Here is a 20,679-nt window from a genome sequence, read left to right on the forward strand (position 1 = left end):
TTCAAGCAACCAAAACTCATAAGAATTCACTGCTGGTGGGACTGTGCTGAGAGAAACACTACAGGGAAATCTTCCTGCGGTAGGAAAATGATCCCAGATGGAAATACGAAATGCAGAAGAATGAAGAGCACCAGAAAGAAACGTTGGGGGAATGCTAAGTAAATGCGACTTTTAACACAACAGCAATAGTATTTATATATGGAATTAAAATACATGGCAAAAACATAAAACATCTGAGAGGTAAATGGAGTTAAAAGGTTGTAAAATTCTTGAATTGACAGGAAAGTGGTAAAAGTAGTTACTGGAGGTTAACTCATGAGAAAAGGATGCCTATTGTGAATGTGGGGTGACAACTAGAAGAATAACAACAATCCAAAAGGGGAGAATAAAACTGGAATAATAAAAATACTTGATCAATTCAAAAGAAACAAGAATATGTGCAAAACCAACAAAGAACAGCTGGGACAATTAGAAAGCAAAAAAAATGAAAGGTAGATTAGAACTCAGAGTTGTCATGAGTAGACTGTGTGTATGAAAATGCTGCATTTAAAAATAAAGATTGGAGACAAAAAGCAAATTCCAATTAAGTGGAACTTACAAAATATATACCTTTAATATAAAACACAGGGAAGTAGAAAATAAAAGCACATAAAACCATATACTTGAAAACACAAAATAAAGCTAATATAATGATCTTAAATATCAGACAAAGCAGATTTTTTAAGGTAGGGGACATTACTACACATTGGCAATTTAAACTGATATACTCCTAATGACACAGCCTTAGAATATAGATGGTAAACAGTGAAAGAATTAAAAGGACAAATATACAAGCCCACAATTATAGTTGGAGATTTTAATACATGTCTTTCAGTACTGGTAGAAAAATATATGTCTTTCAGTTTTGGTAGAAAAAGCAGTTAAAACAATCAGTAAAGGTTTGGAATAATTAAATAACATTTAAAAAGGGTATGAATGATATATGTAGCATATATCCAAGAACTGCATAATTTACATTATTTTCAAATGAAAATGAAACTTTTACCAAAACAGATGGCATGCCAGATCAAAAAGCAAGCCTCAACGAACTTCCGAGGACTGAAAGTTGGTTCTTGGAAACCATTGATAAAGTTGATAACACTTTATTTAGTAAGACTCATCAAGATAAAAAGAAAGAAAACGCAAATTGACAATACCAGGACTGAAGGAGCAGAGATCTGTATAGATCTTACATACATTAAAAACGTAACAGAACATTGAAAACATTGATGAAATGGGCAGATTCCTTCAAAAGCACAACTTAGCAGAACTAACATACAAAGAAACAGAGAGTCTGAATAGTCCTATATCTGGTTTAGAAATTTTGAACAACCAAATAAAACCTTCTCACAAAAAAACTCTCTGCCCTGTTGGCTCTTCTGTTGACTTCTTCCAAACATTTAAAGAAGATATAACATCTTATCTAACCTAAACTACTCCAAAAAATAGAAAAGAGAAAACACTTTCCTCTTCACTTTATGGGCCAACACCTAACCTTACCAGATTGACTCATGGGAAAGGAAAACAATAGATCAATTTCATGAATGTAGATGCGAAAATTCTCAACAAAATATTAGCAAACTGAGTTCAGCTATATATTAAAAACATAATATATCAAAACCACATAGGGTTGATTTAGGAATGAGAAGTGGATTTAACATTAGAAAATCTATTCATGCAATATTTCAAATTAAATGAACAAATGATAAAAACCATATGTATATACATAAAAATCATGATCAAATTCAAAAGCCATTCATGACCAAACACTCTCAGAAAACTGGGAATTAAGAGGAACTTTCTTAATTTGGTAAAAGGTATCTTCAAAATATCTACAGCGAACATTACGCTTATAGGGAAGTATGGAAAGCTTTCACTCTGAGTTCAGAAATAAGAAAATGTTTGCTATCACCACTTCTATTCAACATTGTACTTCACAAACAGCACGAATTACACATAGAAAAATCCAAGTGAATTTATGGAATAATTAAAGAATTCATAAAGGAATTTAGCAAGGTTGCTGAAGCAAGAGTTTTTTTTTTTTTTTTTCCTTCTGAGACAGGGTCTTACTCTGTCATCCAGACTGGTCTCAAATTCCTAGGCTCAAGCGATCCTCCTGCCTTGACCCAAAGTGCTGGGACTATAGGCATGAGCCACTGTACCTAGCCTTTGAAGCAAGATTAATATACTAAAATCAATTCTTTTTCAAGAAACAATTAGAAATGGAATTTAACAAAATATTTATAATAGCATAAACAAATACCTAGGAATGACTATTAAATTATGTATAAGACTTCCACTCAGAAAATCATAAAGCACTGAGAGAAATTAAAGAAAACCAAAACAAATGGAAGGATCTACTATGATCACAGGTTAGATGATTCAAAATTAGAATGATGTCCTGTCTATCCAAGCTGACCTACAAATACAATGCAATACCAGGTGAAATTGCAATAGAATTTTTGTTTGTTTGTTTGTTTTTTTGAAAGTGTCTTGCTCTGTTGCCCAGGCTGGAGTGCAGTGGTGTGATCATGGCTCACTGCAGCCTCAACCTGGGCTCAAGTGCCCACCATGGCCAGCTAATTTTAAATATTGTTGTAGAGACTGTAGAGACGGGGTTTCTCTATGTTGTCCTGGCTTGTCTTGAACTCCTGAACACAAGCAATCATCCTGCCTTGGCCTCCCAAAGTGCTGGGATTGCAGGCGTGAGCCACTGCATCCAGCCTGATTTTGCAAAATGGCAATTGACATTAAAAGTTCATTTTTAAGAGTTGATTTTTAAAATACACATGTAAGTACAAATGTCCAAGCTCTTCCTAATTAAAAAAAAGAAAAGTTGATGGACTCGGACTTGTAGGAATAAAGACTTATTAAAGGCACAGAAATTATAATAGAAACAGTGCAATGGTAGAAGGTCGAAGGAGCAGAACTGGGACTCGAGGCCCCTACACATGCCACTGCCTGCTCTGTGAAGAGAAGCATTGCAGGCCACAGAAGCTCCTTCCCGTATTCACTCCTGGACAATGGGATACACATGCTGAAAGCCCTAAAGAAACTTCACCCTGCTTCACACCATAGCAGAAATAAATCCCAAGTGAATTATGGACAGAAACATGAAAAGTTAAAATAATAACATCTCTAGATGATAAAAAAAAAAAAAGAACATGGCAAAGATTTCTTAAGAGGACTCAAGAAACAATGACATAAAGAAACAAATGTTAAATGAGCTCCATTAACATTAAGAGCTTCTGTTTATCCAAAGACCATGAAGAGAGCTTAAACCCAATCACAGAGCCGGAGACAAAATCCATAATACACAAGGCTCTAAGACTCCTAAACATCGATTTAAATAGAGGGAGAGACCAAATAGAAAAATAAGCAAACTCATTTTGAAATGGCACTTCAAAAAAAGCAAGATTTTGAAATGTATGAACTCATTTTCCACCAGGGAAATCAGAGAAATGTAAATTAAAACACCGTTCTGTGTTATTATAGACCCACAAGAATGGCTAAAGGCTTAAAAATGGACAATACCAATCCACCAGGGAAATCAGGGAAATGTAAATTAAAACACCATTCTATGTTATTAAAGACCCACAAGGATGGCTGAAGGCTTAAAAATGGACAATACCAAATGGAGGCAAGGGTGTGGTGCAAATGGAAGCCTCCTGCACTGTTGGTGGGTGTGTACACTGGTAACCACTTTGGAAATTACTTGGCAGCATTCATTTCTTTTTTATAAATTTATTTATTTTTAGTGGACACATGGTAACTGTACATATTTATGGGGTATACTTTGATGCTTTGATACATATCTATGTGGTATAATGATCCCATCAGGCTATTAGCATATCTACTGGCAGTGTTTAGGAAGACTGACTCTATGTATAGCCTATGACCAGTAAATATAAAATAAACACAAATGTAAATATAAATGTGTGTACATATACACACACATACCTAAAGTAACATGTGCATCTGTGCATGAGATGATGACTAAGAATATAACAGCAGCATTATTTGTTATGCCTCAAACTGAGTAACCCATATGTCCATGAACAGTTGATTGGATAAATACATTTTTTTTGAGTGGAATACTGTACAGCAAGAAAATAAAACATGGTAACTACACGCAACAACATGGATGAACTTCCTTGCAAAATGCTGAGTGAAAGAATACAGAGACCAGGAGTTCCTTTCGCATGATTCCGAGGTAACGTTTTCAAAAAGAGAGAAAAGTTGTCTCTGGTGCCAGAACTGTGAATAACGACTGCTTTTCAGAAGGGAGGTGGGGTGGACACAGGGTGGCTGCTGGGTCCCTGGTGAGAGTCGTGTCCCACATCTTAATCTGGTGCTGTGTTCGCTTGGTTAACATGTGTTCTGAATGTGTACTGCATTAGCAAATGTTTATTTTAGCATATGTAACACTGCCACAGAGCCTTAGTAAGCAAAGAATTGTAAACATGCTCTGAATTTTCTCTGTCTCTTGGGAGCAATTCCAAAGCTGCATGGCCACTGCACCAGGCTCATGTACCTGTGCTGCTCCCTCTGGCTTCTTTCCTCAACGCCCTTTCCTCAGAAGGCAAATGTCCCCCACCAGTGCCATTTTGCTTCCCACTGATTATCTCATTGGCTGCGTTTATCTCTCCAAATCACCTTTTCCCCTCTCTTATTTTCTTTTTCTCCTTCCCTTTCTCTCCCACCTTATGTGTTTCTGTGGAGTGGGGTTTCACTCACAGCCATCACTCAGAGATGAGCACGCTTTTGGTCCAGTTAGCAAGCCATCCAAACACACGTTTACTGGGTTTCTCAGTGATATTCTTCATTACTCACTGTTCATTTTAAATTTTCACTTCCATGTATGGATCTGCCAATGGGCAATGGAGGTAGCGGAAAGTGTGGCTTCCGGGAAGGGGGAGGACAGGAGTCTGCTTATTAGCAATGGTGGGAAAGGATTTTGGAGGCCACGTCCATCTGACAGAGACAGAGGTGCAGGCTGCAGTGATGAGAGCCTGGGTTGAAATCAGGGCTCTTCATGCACCAGCTCAGCAACCTGCAATGTCCAGTGACCTTCCTGGGGCTGCACTCTCCACCTGGAGAAACTGGGTCAGTGTCAGTACTTACCTGATGATGTTAACATCTGTAAAGTACTTGGCACAGTGCATGTTAGCAGTTAACAGCTGTACCTCGGTGTCCACAGGGGATTGGGTCCAATCCCCCTCCTCCACCCTTGCCCCCCTTACCCCATGCCAAAATCCATGAATGTGCAAATCCCACATTTGACCCTTCAGGACCCACGGATACATGAAGCTGGCCCTCCGTATCTGTAGGCTTCTCATCCTGAGAATAGGCTATATTTCTGATCTGTGGTTGAATCCGTCGATACAGAGGGCTGACCGTATTGAAAAACATTCTCAGAGAAGTGGACCATGCAGTTCAAACCCATGTTGTTTGAGAAGCAACTGTGCTGTGGTCCCTGCTGGACTGACATGACTGGAGCCATCTCTGTCAGTCCCTGGGTCATAGGGGCAGCTGTCACCATAGGATGACTCCTCCACAAAGCTGGTCATGTATTTGTTGTGAGAGTCAACGCTGCACTTTGGGACGTGTTCTAAGAAATAAGTAGCTCCATTTCCCGTGTAAAAAATAAGAACATGGCTACTGAAGGCTTTCTTGGCTTATGGGGCTATTTTGGAGAAGAAAAGTTCAATGCCTGCAAAGCATTCTGCTTCCTGGGTATAATTACTGAGACAATGGAGCACGTTATTTTTATAATTCGGACTTTAGAATCGACAGACTCTCACAGCTCTCAAGAAGTGGCACTGGACCCTGCTTCTGACAGAAGGACGTGGGATGAGCCCCAAGTCGAGAGATGCACACCAGCTCTGGATGCTTTTTCTGGCAAATATCACACACGTGGCCACCAGCAGAATGACATCCAACATAGACATGCACTTTTTTCAGCTCAGAGGTTCCATAGGCAGGTGACTAACGATGCCCACAGATGGAGGAATGTGTTCTGTGCCCTAAAGAATCAGTGTTCATAGGCGGGATAATTCCCAACGCTCTTGGGTTGCCTAATTAAATATGTCACACTGTACATATGTGAAGGAAATGGATGTGTGTAAAAAATAAGGATTGTTCAATATAGGGAAAAAAGATAAAATTTTCAGATTTAATTACCCTGGGTCAGCTTACCTCCTTAAAGTTTTCCTCTCTTTCTTCTCTTTAGCAACTTGAAAATTTAAACATATATAGTAAAATATTATACTCTGTAAAATATAGAGTATAATAGAACAAATATTAATATTGTACCAGCTTTTAAAAATAATTAGAATATGATAGGCCTTCCTCACACTTTTCAAAGTGCAGCCCTGTATTAAAGGTAGACTTATTCTTTCTGAGAATTGCCAACCATAGTTGAGATGCCTGAACAATAAAAAACATAACTCAATTACATTTGCTGGGTTTCTTAGCTGGATTCTCAACCACTCCTAACTTGTTTATTTTACTTCCAAGTATGGATCTCCTAATGGACTGTTGTTAGGGTCTAGAAATATTCCATTTGTTATATCTTTGATTTTATCTGACATTCTGGCAAACATCTGGATTACATTTTAGCAAAGAGAAATAAAATATGTAGTGATTGACACACAAAGTAAGCTGAACAGCCTTCATTTTATTTAGTGCTAATGATATGTAAGGCAGATTTAATCCTAATTCACCAATGAGCTCTTCCTATAGAGAAACTACTGTTCTGGGACCAAACCCTCTACCCCCAACCCAAATCAAACAATGATTTGAGTGGTCAAATCATCTGTACAATGTCATCATTAGTTACCAAGAGACCCCTAAAGATGCAAGTGGGCAGGGACCACCTCACCACCATCTCACCTCACTGCCAGGGAAGAGTGGGCAGCATTTAATAAGCCCTCATCACAGCCTCACGTGCCATGCTAAGCCCTTCACATCCACCGACACATCAAGTTCTCACAACAGCCCTCTGAAGGGGGCTTCTTAGTCTCCACATGTTACAGAAGCACAGACAGGTTAAGTACTTTGTTCGAGGTCACACAGCTGCTAAGAGACTGACCCAAGATTTGAACCCAGACAGTCTGACTCCACCTTCATGCTCTTAAACACATCGCAACATCTCTAATAGAGCACCTACAGCCAAAACACAGGAGCTTCTGGATGGCAAGGGCGAGATCATATTTCTTCTGTGTTTTCCATGCATTTGCACAATGGCTAAGTATTTAATAAATGATAGCTGAGCTGAATTCCTATCCAAGGTCAGCATTATCTCTTTACATAATAAATGCAGAGTATTTAAATAAAAATGTAAATGTTAACATCATATATCATGCCAGCATTCTCCAAGGGAGTCTTATTGGCTTAGCACACAGAGGGCTCCAGGCTGGGTGGCGCCTAGAAGCCCTAAATGGAAACTGCTTGTCTTGTATTCTTTGCAGAATTACTAATTTCTGCTCCTTACCTGAAGAGGCACAGAATTATGCTTCCTGTTGCAAGAGACATCAGAGAGACACTGTAGCCCAGGGTATAAATGGCCTTCACCAGAATATAAAACGTGATCTACAAAGAAAGAAAATGGATCTGTAAGCTGAGGGTGACCAGCAGCACCAGACAATAGGAACGGTTCCAACATCCAGCCCTGTGCTCTGGCCATGAAGGACTCTTGCCTGCCTGGAAGGCATGAGACGGTCTCACTTTATAATTCCACCTCCATTTTGAACCAAAAAATGACCCCCACCACTCAGAACCTCTACTTTTTTCTTATAATTCATCATGAATGACTTTGGATGGTTCCCGTAGAGCACCTCTGTCTGAAGGGAACATGACCCGCCACCATCAGGGAAAGCAAAGGAAGCGCTGAGCTAAGTTCAGAAAGAGAGCTCAGTCTGTCCCTGAGGCAGCACATCCAGCTTTCTGACACTTCTGGATGAGCTCAAGTGGACACACAGGTCTGAGTATATTAAACACTATGACCTACAGGCACAGGGCGTGGTGCTCCAGACAGAGGTACTTGTCTAAGCCAGAGCCAGTTGCTGAGTTGCAGTATCTTGGGAATTTTATTTCCTTAACATTTCTTGGTTTAGCAAGGTTCATGGCTTGATACTTTTAATCTCCATGAAATCATCAGGCACAGGAGGGATTCATGATCATCACTGTGGCAGAATCACTGGGAGTTCTATGACAACAGGGAATCCTACACAAAAAGAACTGGGTCCTCTAGAAGGAAAACCAGTGCTGGTCATGATAAAACCAGCAACACCTGCAGGGCATCGTCATAGCTCGCCACTCCCAAAGGCTGCTTCCTGGTCTGCATTTTCTTGATAAAGCTAATTCCTATAAAATAAAGAGGGAAACAATCCACGTGTGCTTACATGATGAATTTTATTTTTGCCAAGAGGTCCTAAGTCCGTATAAGTACAACCGAACCTCACTACTATTTTACAATACAAAATTCAAGGCAAAACTCAAAAAGTTATGCTCTTGTTTATTAGTTTGGCTCTTAATTATAACTGCTGTTTAATCATTATTTAGAATGTATTAACCCATTTACTTTGCATTACAGGAATCTCTTCTTGGGAACCTCGGCCCTGCTTACTTAGGACAGCTCAGAAAAGAACACAGAGTAGTCCTGGCCAGATCCCTCTTCCTTGCTATTCCTCATCCTTCCTGACTCCACTCATGAGAAGATGTCATTAACCACCACCCTTACCTCACCTAACCACCACTCTCAACTTGCCTAACCCATACTCACTTCACCTAACCACCACCTAACCACCCTCTCACCTCACCTAACCATCACATCACTTTACCCAACTACTACCCTCACCTCACCTAACCACAAGTCTCATCTAACCCACACTCCACCTAACCATGACCCTCACCTCATCTAACCACCATTCTCAACTCATCTAACCATCTCCTTCACCTAACCATCATCTCACTTCACCTAACAATCACCTTCACTTCACCTAACCACTCTTCTCACCTCACCTAACCACCACTCTCAACTCATCTAATCCACACTCACTTCACTTACCCACCATATTCACCTCACTTAGCCATAATTCTTATCTCACCTAACTGCCACCCTCACATCACCTAACAACCACTTTCATCACCTAACCACTCTCCTCACCTTATCTAGCCACCACTCTCAGCTCATCCAACCCATACTCACTTCACTTACCCACCATCCTCACCTCATGGAACCCATCTTCACCTCACCTAACCACTAACCTCACCTCACCTAATCACCACCTTCACCTCACCTTACCACCACCCTCACCTCACCTAACCACCACTCTCAACTTACCTAATCCATACTCACTTCACCTAACCACCACCTTCACCTCACCTAACCACCCCTTCACCTCATCTAACCACCACCCTCACCTCACCTAATCACAAGTCTTATCTAATCCATACTCTACCTAATCATGACCCTCACCTCATCTAACCACCACTCTCAACTCATCTAACTATCTCCTTCATCTAACCACCATCTCACTTCACCTAACAAACAACTTCACCTAACCACTCTTCTCACCTCACCTAACCACCACTCTCAACTCGTCTAACCCACACTCACTTCATTTACCCACCATATTCACCTCACTTAGCCATAACTCTTTCCTCACCTGTCACCCTCACATCACCTAACAACCACTTTCATCGCACCTAACCACTCTCCTTGCCTTATCTAGCCACCACTCTCAATTCATCCAACCCATACTCACTTCACTTACCCACCACCCTCACCTCACGGAACCCATCTTCACCTCACCTAACCACTAACCTCACTTCACCTAACCACCACTCTGAACTCAGCTAACACATAGTCACTTCACCTAACCACAGCCTGCACCTTACCTAACCCACCCTCACCTCACCTATCAGCCACCTTCACATCACGTAACCACCACCTTCACTTTGTTGTGGAAAGCAGTTTGCTGATTTCTCAAAGAACTTAGAACTACCATTCAACCTGGCAATACCATTACTGGGTATAAACCCAAAGGAACAGAAATCATTCTACCAAAAAGACATGTCCAGCACAGCCCTATTCACAAAGCAAAGACACGGAATCAATACGTCCCCATCAACAGTGGATTGGATAAAAAACACGTGGTACATATAGAGCATGGAACACCAGGCAGCCACAAAGACTGAAATCACATCCTTTGAAGCACCATGGAGGCAGCTGGAGGCCATCATCCTAAGCCAAATAGCACAGAAACAGAAAACCAAATACCACATGTTCTCATAAGTGGGAACAAAACATTGGGTACTCAGGGAGGAGAAATGGAGGCAGGGGGCAAGGGTTGAAAAACTAACTGTTGGGTACTATGCTCTGTACTTGGGTGGCGGGACCAGTGAGATCGCAAACCTTAGCATCATGAAATATATCCAGGTAACAAGCCTGCACATGTGCCCCTGAATCTAAAATAAAAGTTGGAAAAAAAAAAAAAAAAAAAAAAGGCTGGGCTTGGTGGTTCACACCTGCAATCCCAGCACTTTGGGAAACCGAGGTGGGAGGACTGCTTGCTCCCAGGAATTTGAGACCAGCCTGGGCAACAGAATGAGACCCCCGTCTCTAAAAAAATAGAAAAAATAATTAGCTGGGTGTGGTGGCGTGTGCCTGTGGTCCTCAGCTCCTGGGGAGGCTGAGGTGGGAGGATCGCCGGAGCCGGGAAGGTGGAGGCTGCCTGAGCTGTGATCGCGCCACTGCCTCCAGCCTGGGTGACACAGCGAGGACCTGCCTCAAAAAAAAAAAAAAAAAAAGGAAAAAAGTGAAAAATAATCCATACTTCCACCCTTTCTCTCATTCAACTGGCGCCCACCAGGGTTGAGAACGTGGGAGAAGCCGACAACAGGAATGGCGGGAGGGCAAGCAGGGCGGAGTCCCGGGTCAAGTGCGGAGCGCGGCTGTGCAGAGAAGTCAGGCTGGGTCTGACGCGCCGCAGCGGGAGGCGCCGCGGCTCTGGGGCCCCTGTGGGAGGGAGCGGCGGCCGCGTCAGGAGCGGATGATGGCGGGAGGGCGGGAAGCCTGGAGCCTCTAGAGGAGCCCCGTCCTGAGGAGCCTGGTCTTGGGGAGCCGGGTCCTGAGGGCCCTGCAGGGGGCGAGGTGTGGGGTCTTCCGGCGGCAGTGCGGCCATGGGGCGCCGGCGGGTGTGAAGCAGGCGAGAACGGGTCAGATCCCAACAGTGACTTGGTGGCGGGGCCCGCGGGCCTTCCCGACGGAGATGGGAGGAACACAGGGCAAGGACGCCCCGAAGGCTTCAGCCCAAACCCGGGCAAGCGGCAGCCTCAGAGGCCGGGAGGTGGGAGAGCAGCGCCAGCCTCGGGCTCGGGTCTGGGGGTCCTGGTGGGATCTGGGGTCCTGGCGGTATCTGGGGTTCCTGGCGGGTCTGAGGGCCTGGTGGGATCTGGGGGGCCTGGCGGGGCCCGGGGGGCACGGAGCACCAGGTGCCCACACCCGGCTGGGGTTCAAGAGGAAGGTCTGGGCCAGAGGCGTCCCCTGAGGCTTCCTCAGGCCCCGGCAGCACTGCGGCCCCGGCAGCACTGAGGCCCCGGCAGCACTGAGGCCCCGGGCACTCACAAGAAATTCAGTGACAAAAACGGCTCAAGTGATTCTGGACCGAGAAGCCGCGCCCGGCGTGGGTGGGCGCGGAGGGAGCAGAAAGGAGGCGATGCGGTGCCTGCGGTGGGGGAAGGGCGGCCCCACGCAGGGCCAGGAGGGCGCCTTCTTCCCGCGTTTCACAGCAGCCCGGAGGGCGCCTTCTTCCCGCGTTTCACAGGAGCCAAGAGGGCGCCTTCTTCCCGCGTTTCACAGCAGCCCGGAGGGCGCCTTCTTCCCGCGTTTCACAGGAGTCCGGGTCCCCTGCCCCGAAGCCGCTGGGGCCTGGCTGAGGCAACCCTGCAGCTGGGCCCCGTGGGCTCCAGCGGGTCCACGGAGGACCCCCGGCTGCCCCTCTGTGCAGAGCCCTCCGGGACGGGACCGTGGCAGGGAGGGATGCATGAAGGGACGGAGACCGAGTGGAATCGGCGGCTTCTGAGTCAGCAGCGTCCGGGTTCGTTATGAGTGAGGATTCTGGCGGGGTGAAAATGGAGGAGACCAGAATTGTGGTCTCAAGTGGGGGCGGCGAGCTGGGTGTTGGGCTGAAGGTGGCAGCAGCCACCCGCTGTCGGGCGGGGCTTCGAGGTCGGCAGCAGCGGGAGCGCAGAGGCCTGAGTTTGGGTCCTGGGTGCAGTGGCACAGAGGCCGGCCAGGCTGTTCTCTCACAGCCGAGCAGTTGGTGCTGAGTGAGTCCTGTTGGTCGGCGTCCAGTCCCGAGGCAGATCCAGGGCCCTCTGCTGGCCCGGCCTTCACCCCAGTCTGGCACCACGTGGCCCCGCGGCTGCCTGTGCACAGCTGTGTGCTGGGGCACCGACCCTCCCTCCTTCAGTCCCTGCAGAGGCCTCACCTGGAGGTCCGGGGTTCCATGCCTGGCAAGACAGGCTTTGATACGGTGTGGAGGAAGCTCCTGTCCCAGCTCTGCAGGGGCCTAATGTTCCCCGCGTAGACTCTGCATCTCCACCTATACTGAGAACCTGCGGACCTTCCAGATGCAGGCGATGGGAACTCCGTGAGCCTTGGAGCCATGGCGGGCCCACTGCACGGCGCCCTGAAAGCTGGGAAGGCGGAAATCACAAAACGGTGTCGGAACTCTACACGATTCCTCCTGAACTAAGGCTTTCTTGGCTCTCCTAAAGGCCTAATCCCTGGGGGAGTGGAAGATCTGAGAGCTGAAAGAAGTGTCTGGATGTGTCTGTGTTTCTGAGTTGTTCTAGGACCTCAACCCCTGGATTTAGAAAGCCTTGGACAGCGTCATGCTGCTGTTCCCTCTGCCTGCCCATCTCCCTCCTTCCCCTCCCCTGCAGTGGCTGCTGCAGGAGGCACCTGCAGGAGACGGGGGCAGGAGGGCGGTCACCCCAGGTTCTGCCCCCCACCCAGGCTCTGGCCCTCCTTGGCTGCTCAAAATACCGCTCTTGCCAAGCCCTGGTGTCTGGGGTCCCTTCCCTGCCCCTCTGGCCAGGGTTCTGGCTTCCTGTGGCTGGAGAGTGGAGGCTGCACAGTTCTCACAGGGCTCCTTGATTGCCCAGACCTCTGTAAGGATTCTCTGCATTTAAGCTCTTTTCAGTTTTATCCTTGGCATGTGCCAGCAATGTCCTGTTTGAACCCGGAATCGACACACTGTTCCTTGCATGTACAATAACATTTTTTATGAACTACAATCCCCATAAAAAGATCATCAGATTGACCAGGAATATTTTTCAACACTAAAGTTTTAGAACTTGAGATCGCACAAGAAACGAGAAGACATCAGGGACACAGTTATTGAAAGCGCTTTGCTCGTCCTGTTTCAGAAACCCTCCACCCAGAAAGTACCCTGGTTTCTCTGTGGTGCCCCTGGCCCACCTGTGGTTGCATTCTCGACCACAGTGTCCATTACAAAGTGCTCAGGGCTGACCCACACATTGCATTTAGGGAATGAAAGAAGCCACACACAGCACAGAGCTGTGAGGTTTGACCTCCCCTGAGACAGAAAACGTGGGTGAAGCAAATTCATTTAACCCAACATGTGTTAGAGATTAAAAGAGGGCTGCTGGGGCAGATTTTCCTTTAGGGGCCTGCTCCCACACTGTCTGTGGGATTCCACGATGCCTGCTCCAGCAGCGTCCGTGGGATTCCAGGATGCCTGCTCCAGCAGCGTCCGTGGGATTCCAGGATGCCTGCTCCAGCAGCGTCCGTGGGATTCCAGGATGCCTGCTCCAGCAGCGTCCGTGGGATTCCAGGATGCCTGCTCCAGCAGCCTCCGTGGGATTCCAGGATGCCTGCTCCAGCAGCGTCCGTGGGATTCCAGGATGCCTGCTCCAGCAGCGTCCGTGGGATTCCAGGATGCCTGCTCCAGCAGTGTCTGTGGGATTCCAGGATGCTTGCTCCCACACCGTCCGTGGGATTGCAGGATGCCTGATCCTGCACTGTCAATGGAATTGCAGGATGCCTGCTCCAGCAGCATCCATGGGATTCCAGGATGCCTGCTCCCACACCGTCCATGGGATTGCAGGATGCCTGATCCCACACTGTCCATGGAATTGCAGGATGCCTGCTCCAGCAGCATCCGTGGGATTCCAGGATGCCTGCTCCTGCAGTGTCCTTGGGATTCCAGGATGCCTGCTCCTGCACCATCTGTGGGATTGCAGGATGCCTGCTCCTGCACATTCTGTGGGATCCAGGGCACCATCCCGTGGATTCCAATTGCTCCTGAACCCTTCCATGGCATTCTGGGAGGCCACTCGGCCTAGTTGGACAGCCTCTGCTCTGGGATGGCTTGGTGGGCCAAGCAGGTTTGTCTGAATTGCTTCCACTCCCTGCATCTTTGTAGTGCGAGAACTAGAGCCCAGTGATGATGTTTTAAGGAAAGTTTCCCTATGCTCATTACTACTTACAAAGCCTCAATGGTGGGCTAACACGTTTTAGAAAGACAATACTGATAAATACTTAGCAAGAAGACTAAATTCGTTAGTATAACTCCTCAAATTATTCAGGTAATCAAGGTTGACATCAATTTTGATCTGGGAAACGAATGTACTAATACAGTTTTAGAAGGGGAATTTTTTTTTTCCTTGTTAAACCTCAGTAGGAAAACTGAGATCCACACTGAGTGGAACTCTCCTGTGAGTGGGTACTGGCACTCTCCAACACATGCCTGCCATGTGCGGATACTGAAAGCTAAGTTAATTACACTTACATAAAATTGACACGCCAGTGACTCAGTTGCACCAGCCGTAGGCTGCTCAAGGCCACATGTGGCCAGTGGCTGCCACACTGGACAAAGCAGATAAAGAACGTTTCCATCAGTGTAGACAGTTCTGTTGGCACAGAGACCATACAACCACCATTCAACCACATAAGCACCTTCACTCCATTAATCAACATTTGCACGTGTGTATTCTCCAGTCTCACATAAAGGGCAGCCAAGCAGATGATCTGACCCATTTGAAAGTCATCGCCTGTGTTGTGCAGCTGTAGGATTTATTCCCAACACAGAGCTCTGGATTCCAGGTGTGTGTGGGGCAGGTCCATGGGTAATGCCCAGAACTTATAAAGCACGATCTGTTTGAACAGCACTAACCTTTCCACCAGTGGCCCAGAACCTGGGTGCATGAGGAGCTGATGCCAGCCTGACACCTGGAAGCTACATGCATCCCATGAGCTCAATGCTTTCAAATTTTCTTGCAACAAGAAAATGCTCCACTCGATGTGGGTATTTTAAATCTCAAGAATGTACAATCGCTCTGATCATTACACGATTCTAAAAACACCATGATTTCCTAATAGAAAGAATAATCCAGCAGGAAGTGTTCATGAGCAGAAAGGGCCTAAACTAACAGCTGCAACTCCAGGGAGCGGCTGGGTCACAGCAGAAGTTAATTCCAACACTGATGTTGGAAAGAAGGATTTGCAAGACTTTCAAGTTATTTCCCTTGACCCAAGATCCAGTCAAGGCCAAGGAGAAGGGCAAAAGATAATCTCATAAGTTCAAGGCTATCACTTGGGCTTGACAAAAGGAAGCAGGTACTTTGCTGCTGTCACTTGCAATGGTTTGTGGCTGGGCAGAGCCATCATCAAGGCAGGAAAGGCAGGTGCTGCGGGGGCAGCTAGTCCCTCTCTGTAGAGGTCCTTCTTGAGCAAGCCAGGCTGCGGCTCCTGCATGCTAACCTCAGGGAGCTGCCCACAACCAACTTCAGAAGTGAACAGCAACTGGCTCAGAAATTTAAAAACACTGAGGCCAATGGTGTGTTTACTGAAAATATCAAGCACATTCTAGAAGCTGGCCTTAGATGTGAGTATTACTAACCCCACCCCCCAGTGTGTAGACAGTGCGCTAAGACCCAAAGCAGCAGGTCCTCACTTCCGAGAGGGGAGAGTCAGCCTAGCCCCAGGGTTCTTGCCCCTGGAACTCAAGGCCCTTTAAAAAAGCAGCCCCTCTCTTTTCACATGTTTTTCCTTTAAGGGGAAAGAACTAATTAAAATCTGTCAGAGAAATCATGCACGCTCAGCGTTAACAGCAAAGCCATCTGAACTCAAACCCAGCGCTCTTTCCCCTAGAACACCGTCAGCAGCCGTGACCCATTTCTAATTAGCCACCAGCGAGGGCTCAATGCAGGAAGAGGGTTCCCACACGCCCAGCCTTCTGTGTTCCACAGCGTGTGTGTTTAGAAGTGGGTTCTCTATTCTCTTGTTCAATTCTGAAGTCAGCGCAGACAGCCCTGGCACCCACGACAAAGCCTGCCGGAGCCAGGGCAGGCTTGAGTGTGAGGGAGAAGGCAGATCCCGCCGTCGGCGGCTGTGATGTTCATTGCAAGAGTGGCGCTTCTGGACGGCGGGTGCAACAGCATGGCTTCAGAAAGAAGGCAGGGGCTGAGGAGGGTTCTGAAGGCATCTCCACAGCTATGACTGAGGCCACTGTCCCCTTTCCAGTTTCCTTTCTGAGACATTCCCACGGGGACCAGAGTGGAATGGCCGCTCTTCACCAATTATCTTGTGATCAGAGTTCAGACTAAACAGTCAGAAAATGGTACGTTTCAAACCTACCAAAAGCATAGAAAACAATATAAGGAAGACAGGCAGCACTAACAAACAGCAGAAAGAGAACTGCAAAGGAATAAAATCTCAGCAGGTGCCGGCAGGACCCTGTCTCTGGGCTGTACAGCACCATGGCCTTAGGGTTCGCTGAGCTGCATGAACCGTTCTGGTTCCTGTACCTCACTGGGCAGCCTTAATCTGCAGGTACTCCTCGTGGGGTTTCCATCTTCCTGCCGGCTCCTGGCTGTGTGGTGTCCGCTCCACCTATCTCCAGTTTCACTACCGCCTCAGCGACTGTGCTCAGGGCTCATGGGGGCCTTTTTCCCTGCTCACTTTTTCTTCCTGAGTCTCAGTTCTTCCTCCTGTGTCCAGTTTCCCCTGAACTACCTTCTCCAGGCGCTCTGAGTGAGGGCTGCTTGCTGGGGACCCTGCTAGTCCCTGCTTTCTGGAATCCGCGTGCAGTCTGGCCGGGTATGTACTCCTGGGAACGAGTGGCTGTAGGCCCCGGACAACAATGCACCTGCTGCACTCCTCCTTACGTGTGCGGAATCCATCTCTTGTCTCCAGAACTTCCCAGACCCACCACAATTGTCTGGCTGGATATTTCCTTTTATTCACTGTATTTAGGGTCTTCAGGCTTTCCGAATCTGAGGATTGGAGCCTCACAAAAACTCTGGAAAACCTCTACTAAGCCTGCGACTAGCCTTGGACAGTCCTGGTCTCCGATCCTGTTGTTTTCTGTCCCTCTCTCTGCCTGCACCTGGGGTAGTTTCTTTGTATGGATCCTTCCTGGTCCAGAACCCTCTTTGCATTGTGTCTAATGTGCTGTTTAATGCACCTGCTCCATTTTTCCCCCCAAATAAGGGAAACTCATCTAACCCATACTTTTTAGAGTATCTTGTTTCTGGTTCACACTTTCACCCCCAGATCCCCTTTTAAAAAACATTTTAAATGCATTTATTTCCTTTTGGTGCCTGATGATTTCCTGAGCTGAAGATTGGGTGTAATTTTACTGTCTGTCATTGGCTGATTCTTGTTCATGGTGCTTTTTCCTTCTGTAGTTTGTCAATCTGGAATGTGAGCTCACGTTTGGAGTTTACCCATGGGAATTTTGTGAGGTCTGGTGGACTTTTCCTTCCAGACAGAACCTGTTTACTCTGCCCAGTACCCCCCAGTGCTGCCCACTCAGCAACAGCCTATGCCAAAGCCTCAGCTCAGGGCTTTTGTGCCGAGGGTAAAACGGAAGTTGCCCTTTAGGAGAGCATATCCATGGTGAGATTTCTGGGAAGGACTTTAAAAATCTTCGTGGAAAGCAAACGCATATAAGGCAACTTTCCCTGCTGTCCCGGCGTCAAGATTCCAAGCAGCCGCCTCTGCATCCAGGACTGCACAGAGGACTCCGCACATGCCGCAGGGCCCAGCCACCGCCGTCACTCTGGTTCTCTGCTCTTTTTTTTTTTAGGTTTTTTTACTTTCTTGAAATCCCAGCTACACATTTTAAAGTATCATTGTTTTCTTTTATTTAGCATTTTGGGATGATTTGTGGTGGGAGTTGTTTATCCCCAGTTTCTCATATAAGATTTGTGTTTCTTGCTGAACGTGTTTGGTATCCTTGGTTAACTTAATTCATTCTATCCAGGACATTCATGGACACTTAATACGATGCAGACACCATGTAAGGCATTGTGGGAAACACGGCAGTGACAGAAGGTCCCCACAAGTCACTCGGCTCGTATTTAACCACAGGAACTTTTTTTGGGAACTGTCCCAGAAGACAATAAATGAGCTAGAAAATGAGATGAATATGAATTAAAATTTGTGTTTGTCTTCACTAGAAGAATAGAAAGGTCTACATTTCAAATTATGTTAGTTTGCTTAAAGTTGGTTTTGATTTTACACATCCCGTGCTTTCAATCATTTAAGAAGGCTTATTTGGTTTCTTGCAAAACTGCCTCCATTAAGGCCTTGGGGAAGCAAAGCAGACTGTGTGGTGAGTGCTGAAGCACACACAGGTGGGAAGGTCCTGTCAGAACCTCGACAGCGTGGCCCAGCAGCACGCAAAACGGCGTGCCCAGAGACTGGCTGACTGTGACTTTACCACACAGGTCATTACTAGCAAGAAGTCCTTCCCGTAGTCAGTTTTTAAAAACATTAGGCAACTCACAAGAAAACCACCAGGTTACTGTGTTGCAGGAGGTGGGTCGAGCAACTTCTAAGGTTTTTCTGGGTTGCACAGACATTCATTCAACCTCCTGTAGTAAGCACCAATTTTAGAACATGGTCATGAGTAACTGTGCACACTTCTCCATTTTCAATGTGAGGTTAAGTTTATCTTCATTAGAGGTGGCCAAGCCAGCTCAGCAGTTTCAAGAACTGCACAGAGGGTCTCTTGCTAGGAGGCCTCTGCCTCTGGACTATGGCACCTTCCTGGGCTCAGCCTCCCATCTTGGCTTCCTTCCTTCTGGGTGCCCAGGCAGACCCTTGGCCTTGGACCCCTCAGAGAGTGCCATCCTCATTTGGGGCCTTCAGAGAGAATCTTGACTCTGAGCATCTTCCTGGCACTGGCTTTTCCATGGGCACTGCATTCTGCTCTTCATCATTCCTCAGTTGTGCCTGGAGCTCGGACCCACAGCCCCACCAGCCTCATCCCAAGGCCCAGGCCTCCTCCTTGTCCAGAACAGGAGTTCAGTTCAACAGTAATGAGTGAACCCCATCCATATTAGAAAGACTGTTCACAGGAGAACAGGTGCAAAGAGTTTTCCCTTTAACTTTAGATCCAGAGGAGACTTCTGGTAAACTGGAATTCATAATATACAAAGTAGCCACAAAAAGTGCAGTCACACTGCACAGAGCACAGCCAGGAACCCTGCAGCACCTGCTGGATGAAGGCACGATGGCACTGGCAGGTAAGAAAACACACATTGCTAGACTAGCAACAAAATCCAGAGTCCCATGTCTCTAAAGCTTGCAGAATGACACCTATGGTTATAAAATTTTAAAGAGCAAGAAAATTAACAGTCAACTTATTTTCCAAATAAACTCAAAAATAAAATTAAAACTAGAAAAACAGTAAACATCTGAAAAAGAGAAAATGGTAACGTTTCAAAACATTGTCAAAACTGATCAGTGGCATAATTAGAGCCTTAAATACCTTTGTTAATTAAAAAATAAAGCATTCAACTAAAGAAGCCAGAAAAATGATAAAGCAAGTCAAGGAAAGCAAGAAGGAGAAAATTATAATAATAAGAGCACAAAAACAAAAGACACAGAAAGTAACCCCCTTCTTGGAAGAGAGGCTCGTGAGGCCCCGGGCCTTGGTTTTGTGAAATTATTGATGTATATTCAAAATGCCCAGAACAGTGCTTGGCACGCAGGAATACTCAGGAAATATTTATTAAGGAGAGTAAATTTTAAAAAATGGTCAGATTTACAATAACCCACTTTTTTGGTATAGCCCAATAAAGTAGATATATTTATGAAATATTAAAACAAGAAAAATAATGAGAAATGTTATTTTACATAATTAAAGTGTGATGCACAACTCTGTGCTAACAAAGTCAAAGCTTCAACGAAATGGTAACATTCTGGGACTGTAAACATTTCCAGAACAGATTTAAGGAAAACCTAAAAACACCAATAACCAGAAGAGCTATTTTTAAAAAGTCTGTGAAATATAAGTTGTAAACATGTTAGTGAACCCAGGAGTTTTCATAAGTGAGTTCTTTTCATTTTCTAAGGTACACATTATTCCTAGCATATAAGAATTGTTCCAGAGCATAGTAACAAATAAAGAAAAAGTTTAACATCTTATTTTTAAAGCTAGCATAAGTCTGATGTCAAAAGCAGACAATATACTGAAATAAATAGTAATAACTACAGACTAATTTCACTTATAAATACAAAAGGAAAAATCTCAAAATATCAAGGATAAAAGAAGATCAATTTAGGAGTATATTAAACACATACACCTTAATCAA

General features: G+C 45.8%; 1 protein-coding gene across 8 annotated transcripts in view; it reads right to left on the reverse strand.

Moving 5' to 3' along the window:
• The window catches only part of VIPR2 (vasoactive intestinal peptide receptor 2), a 107,871-nt gene that overhangs the window by 23,038 nt on the left and 64,154 nt on the right, over window positions 1-20,679 (reverse strand). For 6 of the 8 annotated variants that reach the window (XM_030932614.1, XM_030932611.1, XM_030932616.1 and 3 more), the window contains one exon: window positions 7,535-7,632. The exons of the other annotated variants lie outside the window; for them this stretch is intronic. In XM_030932614.1, coding sequence (XP_030788474.1) covers window positions 7,535-7,632 — 98 coding nt within the window. The remainder of the gene's footprint in view (window positions 1-7,534; window positions 7,633-20,679) is intronic. 8 annotated transcript variants of the gene reach the window in all.

Source organism: Rhinopithecus roxellana, chromosome 6, assembly GCF_007565055.1.
Source record: "Rhinopithecus roxellana isolate Shanxi Qingling chromosome 6, ASM756505v1, whole genome shotgun sequence".
NCBI classification, from domain to species: Eukaryota; Metazoa; Chordata; class Mammalia; order Primates; family Cercopithecidae; genus Rhinopithecus; species Rhinopithecus roxellana.